The 10,404-nt window shown below is 40.0% G+C and overlaps 1 protein-coding gene across 2 annotated transcripts in view; it reads right to left on the reverse strand.

Annotated features, from left to right (window-relative positions):
* ccdc69 (coiled-coil domain containing 69) overlaps positions 1–10,404 on the reverse strand; it is a 43,481-nt gene that overhangs the window by 3,654 nt on the left and 29,423 nt on the right. For both annotated transcript variants that reach the window (XM_061976834.2, XM_061976833.2), the window contains exon 7: positions 9,560–9,679. In XM_061976834.2, the coding sequence (XP_061832818.2) occupies positions 9,560–9,679 (120 nt within the window). The remainder of the gene's footprint in view (positions 1–9,559; positions 9,680–10,404) is intronic.

The raw sequence follows: 10,404 nt of genomic DNA on the forward strand, positions 1-10,404 counted from the left end.
AAAATTATACCAAACACTAGAGTAATGAATCCATGAACTACTATGTCAACAATAACTACATGAACAACTACATCAAAAACTATAGTAATGACTACATGAACCACTATGTCAACAATGACAACTACATGAACAACTATACTGAATACTAGAGTAATGGCTTCATGAATTACTATGTCAACAATGACAACTTCATTAAAAACTCATTGAATACTACAGTAATGACTCCATGAACTACTATGTCAACAATGACAACTACATGAACAACTATACAGAATACTAGAGTAATGACTCCATGAACTACTATGTCACCAATGACAAATACATGGACGACTATACCAAAATACTAGAGTAGTGATTCCATTAACTACTATGTCAAAATTGACAACTACATGAACAACTATACTGAATTACTAGAGTAGTGATAACATGAACTACTATGTCAACAATGACAACTACATGAACAACTATACTGAATACTAGAGTAATGACTCCATGAACTACTATGTCACCAATGACAACTACATGAACAACTATACTGAATACTACAGTAATGACTCCATAAACTACTACCGTATTTTCCGCACTATTAGCCGCACCTAAAAACCACAAATTTACTCAAAAGCTGACAGTGCGGCTTATAACCCGGTGCGCTTTATATATGGATTAATATTAAGATTCATTTTCATAAAGTTTAGGTCTCGCAACTACGGTAAACAGCCGCCATCTTTTTTCCCCGTAGAAGAGGAAGTGCTTCTTCTTCTACGGTAAGCAACCGCCAAGGTAAGCACCCGCCCCCATAGAAGAAGAAGCGCGCGGGTATTACGTTTCATTTCCTTTGTGTGTTTACATCTGTAAAGACCACAAAATGGCTCCTACTAAGCGACACACTGTGGTTCTAGCTTGCCATGCTAATGGCCAGAAACTTCCACCCATGGTGATATTCAAAAGGAAGACCTTGCCAAAAGAGAACTTTCCAGCCGGCGTCATCATAAAAGCTAACTCGAAGGGATGGATGGATGAAGAAAAGATGAGCGAGTGGTTAAGGGAAGTTTACGCGAAGAGGCCGGGTGGCTTTTTTCACGCAGCTCCGTCCATGTTGATATACGACTCCATGCGCGCCCACATCACAGATGGTGTCAAAAAACAAGTGAAGCACACAAATACAACACTCGCCGTCATTCCGGGTGGATTAACCAAAGAACTCCAACCGCTCGATATTGGTGTCAACAAGGCATTTAAAGCATGACTGCGAACGGCGTGGGAACAATGGATGACCGAAGGCGAACACACATTCACTAAGACAGGGAGACAGCGCCGGACGACATACGCCAACATCTGCCAGTGGATCGTAAATGCCTGGGCGGATATTTCGGTCTCAACTGTGGTCCGAGCTTTCCGGAAGGCAGGATTCACGGAACTGCTGGAAAAACAACAGCGACACTGACTCTGATGACTTCGACGAGACGGAGCCGGCCATTTTGGATCCCGTATTCGCCCAACTTTTTAATTCGGACACCGTAGGAGAAGAATTCGAGGGATTTATGAATGAAGAATAACTTCAGAAAGTGAGTGTTATGTTTATTTTGTGTGTTGTGACATTAACGTTCGAGCAACATTAAGTTATTGCTATTGCTCTGCACTATTTTGAATTTTACTATGTTTGTGATTGCACATTTGCACATTACCGTACATTTTGGGAGTGAACAGAGTTGTTAGAACGCTGGTTTTTAATATATTATTAAAGTTTAACTGACCTATCTGACTGTTTTTTTGACATTCCCTGTAGCGCAGTTAGATGCGGCTTATAACACGGGGCGGCTTATAGGTGGACAAAGTTTTGAAATATGCCGTTCATTGAAGGCGCGGCTTATAACACGGGGCGGCTTATGGTGCGGAAAATACGGTATGTCATCAATGACAACTACATGGACAACTATACCGAATACTAGAGTAGTGATTCCATGAACTACTATGTCAACAATGACAACGACATGAAAAACTATACCAAACACTAGAGTAATGAATCCATGAACTACTATGTCAACAATGACAACTACATGAACAACTACATCAAAAACTATAGTAATGACTACATGAACCACTACGTCAACAATGACAACTACATGAACAACTATACTGAATACTAGAGTAATGACTTCATGAACTACTATGTCAACAATGACAACTACATGAACAACTACATCAAAAACTATAGTAATGACGACATGAACCACTATGTCAACAATGACAACTACATCGAATACTAGAGTAATGACTCCATGAACTACTATGTCACCAATGACAACTACATGAACAACTATACCGAATACTATAGTAATGACTCCATGAACTACTATGTCACCAATGACAACTACGTGAACAACTATACCGAATACTAGAGTAGTGATTCCATGAACTACTATGTCAACAATGACAACTACATGAACAACTATACTGAATACTAGCGTAATGACTTCATGAGTTACTATGTCATCAATGACAACTACATGGACAACAATACCGAATACTAGAGTAGTGATTCCATGAACTACTATGTCAACAATGACAACTACATGAAAAACTATACCAAACACTAGAGTAATGAATCCATGAACTACTATGTCAACAATGACAACTACATGAACAACTACATAAAAAACTATAGTATTGACTACATGAACCACTATGTCAACAATGACAACTACATGAACAACTATACTGAATACTAGAGTAATGGCTTCATGAACTACTATGTCAACAATGACAACTACATGAACAACTACATCAAAAACTATAGTTATGACTACATGAACCACTATGTCAACAATGACAACTACATTGAATACTAGAGTAATGACTTCATGAACTAGTATGTCACCAATGACAACTACATGAACAACTATACTGAATACTAGAGTAATGACTTCATGAGGTACTATGTCATCAATGACAACTACATGGACAACAATACCGAATACTAGAGTAGTGATTCCATGAACTACTATGTCAACAATGACAACTACATGAAAAACTATACCAAACACTAGAGTAATGAATCCATGAACTACTATGTCAACAATGACAACTACATGAACAACTACATCAAAAACTATAGTATTGACTACATGAACCACTATGTCAACAATGACAACTACATGAACAACTATACTGAATACTAGAGTAATGGCTTCATGAACTACTATGTCAACAATGACAACTACATGAACAACTACATCAAAAACTATAGTAATGACTACATGAACCACTATGTCAACAATGACAACTACATCGAATACTAGAGTAAAGACTTCATGAACTAGTATGTCACCAATGACAACTACATGCACAACTATACCGAATACTAGAGTAGTGATTCCATGAACTACTATGTCAACAATGACAACTACATGAACAACTATACTGAATACTAGCGTAATGACTTCATGCATTACTATGTCAACAATGACAACTACATGAACAACTATACTGAATACTAGCGTAATGACGTCATGAAATACTATGTCAACAATGACAACTACAGGAACAACTATACCGAATACTAGAGTAATGACTCCATGAACTACCATGTCACCAATGACAACTACAGACTACATGAATGACGTCAACTACAACAACAACATGAGTGACTCCATTAACAACTACATCAACAGCTACGTGGACCTCATGCTTGTATCAACAGCTGCATGAATTACTACATCAAAGACAACTTATTAACTACTAACAGCCAAGATACCTGGGGCGGTGGGGAGGCGTGGTTAGGGTCATCATGTCATTGTATAATTTTCAAAGATAATATGTTTATCTTTGAAAAGGCTAAAACATACATACATATTTAAAAACAAATCTGTTATTAATTAGTATCACTATTGTTGCTGCTTATTGTACAATGTACAAACCCCGTTTCCATATGAGTTGGGAAATTGTGTTAGATGTAAATATAAACGGAATACAATGATTTGCAAATCCTTTTCAACCCATATTCAATTGAATGCACTACAAAGACAAGATATTTGATGTTCAAACTCAAACTTTTTTTTTTTTTGCAAATAATAATTAACTTAGAATTTCATGGCTGCAACACGTGCCAAAGTAGTTGGGAAAGGGCATGTTCACCACTGTGTTACATGGCCTTTCTTTTTAACAACACTCAGTAAACGTTTGGGAACTGAGGAGACACATTTTTTAAGCTTCTCAGGTGGGATTCTTTCCCATTCTTGCTTGATGTACAGCTTAAGTTGTTCAACAGTCTGGGGATCTGCGTTGTGGTATTTTAGGCTTCATAATGCGCAACACATTTTCATTGGGAGACAGGTCTGGACTACAGGCAGGCCAGTCTAGTACCCGCACTCTTTTACTATGAAGCCACGTTGATTTAACACGTGGCTTGGCATTGTCTTGCTGAAATAAGCAGGGGCGTCCATGGTAACGTTGCTCGGATGGCAACATATGTTGCTCCAAAACCTGTATGTACCTTTCAGCATTAATGGCGCCTTCACAGATGTGTAAGTTACCCATGTCTTGGGCACTAATACACCCCCATACCATCACAGATGCTGGCTTTTCAACTTTGCGCCTATAACAATCCGGATGGTTCTTTTCCTCTTTGGTCCGGAGGACACGACGTCCACATTTTCCAAAAACAATTTGAAATGTGGACTCGTCAGACCACAGAACACTTTTCCACTTTGTATCAGTCCATCTTAGATGAGCTCAGGCCCAGCGAAGCCAACGGTGTTTCTGGGTGTTGTTGATAAACGGTTTTCGCCTTGCATAGGAGAGTTTTAACTTGCACTTACAGATGTAGCGACCAACTGTAGTTACTCACAGTGGGTTTCTGAAGTGTTCCTGAGCCCATGTGGTGATATCCTTTACACACTGATGTCGCTTGTTGATGCAGTACAGCCTGAGGGATCGAAGGTCACGGGCTTAGCTGCTTACGTGCAGTGATTTCTCCAGATTCTCTGAACCCTTTGATGATATTACGGACTGTAGATGGTGAAATCCCTAAATTCCTTGCAATAGCTGGTTGAGAAAGGTTTTTCTTAAACTGTTCAACAATTTGCTCACGCATTTGTTGACAAAGTGGTGACCCTCGCCCCGTCCTTGTTTGTGAATGACTGAGCATTTCATGGAACCTACTTTTATACCCAATCATGGCACCCACCTGTTCCCAATTTGCCTGTTCACCTGTGGGATGTTCCAAATAAGTGTTTGATGAGCATTCCTCAACTTTATCAGTCTTTATTGCCAACTTTCCCAACTTCTTTGTCACGTGTTGCTCGCACCAAATTCTAAAGTTAATGATTATTTGCACACAAAAAAAACGTTTATCAGTTTGAACATCAAATATGTTGTCTTTGTAGCATATTCAACTGAATATGGGTTGAAAATGATTTGCAAATCATTGTATTTCGTTTATATTTACATCTAACACAATTTCCCAACTCATATGGAAACAGGGTTTGTACTTTGATGATAAGTTTTCAAGTGTCAAAAGACTTTTAGTGACTCTAGCAACAAATCTAGCGCCTTTTTCTGGTGTTATTATAGACTGTACTCGGGTTTAGAACTGTCCCTGACGAGAAGCAAGCATGATGTCACACTGGATTGGTGCTGCTGCTCCACTTGGACTTCCTCTCCTCACAAGCCGCCACTGTCCACTTCATAGTTGTACATTTTGTAGATGGCTGTCCGCGGGTGTATCTAAGGGTACATCTAAGGGTGTATCTAAGGGTGTATCTAAGCGTGTATCTAAGGGTGTACCTAAGGGTACATCTAAGGGTATATCTAAGAGTACATCTAAGGGTATATCTAAGGGTATATCTAAGAGTATATCTAAGAGTATAAATAAGGGTATATCTAAGAGTATATCTAAGGGTATATCTAAGAGTATATCTAAGGGTATATCTAAGAGTATATCTAAGGGTATATCTAAAGGTATATCTAAGAGTATATCTAAGGGTATATCTAAGGGTATATCTAAGGGTATATTTAAGAGTATATCTAAGAGTATATCTAAGAGTATATCTAAGGGTATATGTATAAGTCAAAAAGAGCGTTGGACGTTGTGCGACTTCTTCTGGAGTCTACAATACATGATATTACTTTGATTTGTTTTCACCTACAAACCCCGTTTCCATATGAGTTGGGAAATTGTATTAGATGTAAATATAAACGGAATACAATGATATGCAAATCCTTTTCAACCCATATTCAGTTGAATATGCTACAAAGACAACATATTTGATGTTCAAACTGATAAACTTTTTTTTTTTGCAAATAATCATTAACTTTAGAATTTGATGCCAGCAACACGTGACAAAGAAGTTGGGAAAGGTGGCAATAAATACTGATAAAGTTGAGGAATGCTCATCAAACACTTATTTGGAACATCCCACAGGTGTGCAGGCTAATTGAGAACAGGTGGGTGCCATGATTGGGTATAAAAGTAGATTCCATCCAATGCTCAGTCTTTCACAAACAAGGATGGGGCGAGGGTCACCACTTTGTCATCAAATGCGTGAGCAAATTGTTGAACAGTTTAAGAAAAACCTTTCTCAACCAGCTATTGCAAGGAATTTAGGGATTTCACCATCTACGGTCCGTAATATCATCAAAGGGTTCAGAGAATCTGGAGAAATCACTGCATGTAAGCAGCTAAGCCCGTGACCTTCGATCCCTCAGGCTGTACTGCATCAACAAGCGACATCAGTGTGTAAAGGATATCACCACATGGGCTCAGGAACACTTCAGAAACCCACTGTCAGTAACTACAGTTGGTCGCTACATCTGTAAGTGCAAGTTAAAACTCTCCTATGCAAGGTGAAAACCTTTTATCAACAACACCCAGAAACGCCGTCGGCTTCGCTGGGCCTGAGCTCATCTAAGATGGACTGATACAAAGTGGAAAAGTGTTCTGTGTAGGGCTACAGCTAACGATTATTTTTCTATCGATTAATCTATAGATTATTTTTTTCGATTAGTCGGTTAATCTATAGATTATTTTTTTCGATTAATCTATAGATTATTTTTCCTTTAACCGATTATTTTTTTTATTTAAAATGAAGAGGAAAAAATAAATGTAGGCCAGTTTTTTCAAAAGGCATGGCTTTTATTTACAAAAAAAAAAGCATGGCCACTCAGTCAACATTGACAACAACATGACAAAATATTCTGTAACAATGTAAACATTTAAAACTTTTAACATTTAACAAAATTAAAAATAGCTTATTTGCTTTTTAATGTGCAAATATAAAAGTAAACATCCAGTGCAAATCTTAATATTCTGGAATAGTATAAGCATTTAAAAAGTAAAAGTATTGCTTATTTTGCTTTAAAATGTGCAAAAATAAAGATAAACATCCAATACAAAAAAGTGCAAAACGGAAATATTCTGTAACAAGTGTAAACATTTCAACAAAAGTAAAAGTATTGCTTATTTGCTAAAATGTGCAAAAATAAAGCTAAACATCCAATACAAAAAAGTGTACAGTGTAAACATTTCAACAAAAGTAAAAGTATTGCTTATTTTGCTTAATAACACAACAATGATAGTATGATTAAAGTGAAAGTTAATTGTTGGTTTGTACATAGTATATGTAACTGTTAATGTTGTAAAAGGTATTTGCACAACTAATTAACGTTAGCGTTTGTGACACGTCTTGTGCCGTGGGGTTCTTTCAGGACCGACAGACTGAACGCCAGACGGCTTTGCCAGGTTTACAATCTTTTAATTTTACACAAAGTCTTTTCTCTTCCAACTCTTTTCTCTTTCTTTCCTCGCTTTTCAGCTCCTCTTCCTCGCTCGCTCGTCGTCCCCTGTCTCTTGCGGCGTCGCTCCCGGCGCGCCCCGCCTCGCCGCTCGCTCGTCGTCCCCTGTCTCTTGCGGCGTCGCTCCCGGCGCGCCCCGCCTCGCCGCTCGCTCGTCGTCCCCTGTCTCTTGCGGCGTCGCTCCCGGCGCGCCCCGCCTCGCCGCTCGCTCGCCGCCGCCGCCTCTTCACAGCGTTAAAGAGGAGCGCGTCTTTGTAAACACTGAACAGGCACGCCAAACGCGCCTCTCAGAGCAAACGGTGCTTTAGTTTATGAATTTACAACGCAGATACAAATGACACATTCATGTTTTTGTGTAATAATGACAACGTATACGCACGCGGACGAATGACTTGTTGATGGTGATGGCAAGAACGCTGTCGGGGGTTTTCTTTTCAAATGTTCGTTCATAGCCGTTGTGCTGCTATGATAGGCCATTTCCGCTCGACACAGTGTGCATACAACAACATTATTAGGCCGTTTATTGAAATACTCCCACACTTTTGACGACTTTTGGCGTGCTTTTTTCCCCTCGCTCGCATCGTCTGCTTTGCGCTCCGCCATGACAGTAGTGTGACGTAAATATGCGACGCACCGACGCACAAAAACGGCGTCGACGTATTTACGTAACCGATGACGTCGACTATGTCGACGCGTCGTTTCAGCCTTAGTTCTGTGGTCTGACGAGTCCACATTTCAAATTGTTTTTGGAAACTGTGGACGTCGTGTCCTCCGGACCAAAGAGGAAAGGAACCATCGGGATTGTTATAGGCGCAAAGTTGAAAAGCCAGCATCTGTGATGGTATGGGGGTGTATTAGTGCCCAAGACATGGGTAACTTACACATCTGTGAAGGCACCATTAATGCTGAAAGGTACATACAGGTTTTGGAGCAACATATGTTGCCATCCAAGCAACGTTACCATGGACGCCCCTGCTTATTTCAGCAAGACAATGCCAAGCCACGTGTTACATCAACGTGGCTTCATAGTAAAAGAGTGCGGGTACTGGACTGGCCTGCCTGTAGTCCAGACCTGTCTCCCACTGAAATTGTGTGGCGCATTATGAAGCCTAAAATACCACAACGGAGACCCCCGGACTGTTGAACAACTTAAGCTGTACATCAAGCAAGAATGGGAAAGAATTCCACCTGAGAAGCTTGAAAAATGTGTCTCCTCAGTTCCCAAACTATTACTGAGTGTTGTTCAAAGGAAAGGCCATGTAACACAGTGGTGAACATGCCCTTTCCCAACTACTTTGGCACGTGTTGCAGCCATGAAATTCTAAGTTAATTATTATTTGCAAAAAAAATAAAGTTTATGAGTTTGAACATCAAATATCTTGTCTTTGTAGTGCATTCAACTGAATATGGGTTGAAAAGGATTTGCAAATCATTGTATTCCGTTTATATTTATATCTAACACAATTTCCCAACTCATATGGAAACTGGGTTTGTAGAAACCCTCATCTTTAAGGTGTTTTCACCTAGAAACCCTCATCTTTAAGGTGTGGCGGCTGTGATTTTGCCGTGGCGGTGCGCCACCATCAATTAAGGGCTAGCCCTAGACTACATGAATGATTGCTCTAACGACAACATGAACTACTACATTGACAGTGACATTGAGCAGAGCATTAATGACTCCATTGACAGCTACACCAATGACTGCATGAAAAAGACTACACTAACCACTTCATCGACCACACAAAGGAGAGTCAAAGAAGAAACTCACCAGTTCTTCCATCTGCTGCAACGTCCTGTTTTGCTCCTGCACGCGCTCACTCTTCATCTCGATGACGAACAGCAAAGACTCCTGCTCAGACTCCCAGAATGCACCTGGACTGCCGTGCGCCTGAACCACACACACGCGTTATTGCACACACACACACACACACACACACACACACACACACACACACACACACACACACACACACACACACACACACGTCTTGCCTACTTTGTGTGGACCCGTCTTGCCTACTTTGTGTGGACCCATGTTTGGTCAATGGGTTGTGAGGGCCCACCTTTCCACTATAGCTAGAATGATGAAAAAAATATATCTAGCACTGGATGGGAGTAGAGAGTTGCAACCTCACTTCAGAATGCAAAACACACAAAAGTAAAAAAATAATATTTTACTTCTGTGGTTGTGAGGACCAACTGCTGTTGCTAGGTAGATTTGACCGTACACACACACATAGTAATAAGTTCTGTGAGGTGGCCATTTTTAAGGACAGCAAAGTACTCAATGACACACACACACACACACACACACACACACACACACACACACACACGCACACACACACACACACACGTCTTGCCTACTTTGTGTGGACCCACGTTTGGTCAATAGGTTGTGAGGGCCCCCCTTTCCACTATAGCTAGAATGATGAAAAAAAGATATCTAGCACTGGATGGGAGCAGAGAGTTGCAACCTCACTTCAGAATGCAAAACACACAAAAGTTAAAAAAAATTTTTTACTTCTGTGGTTGTACCTACCAACTGCTGTTGCTAGGTAGATTTGACCGTACACACACATAGTAATAAGTTCTGTGAGTTGGCCATTTTTA

This window comes from Nerophis lumbriciformis, linkage group LG16 (assembly GCF_033978685.3).
Source record: "Nerophis lumbriciformis linkage group LG16, RoL_Nlum_v2.1, whole genome shotgun sequence".
Taxonomy (NCBI): domain Eukaryota; kingdom Metazoa; phylum Chordata; class Actinopteri; order Syngnathiformes; family Syngnathidae; genus Nerophis; species Nerophis lumbriciformis.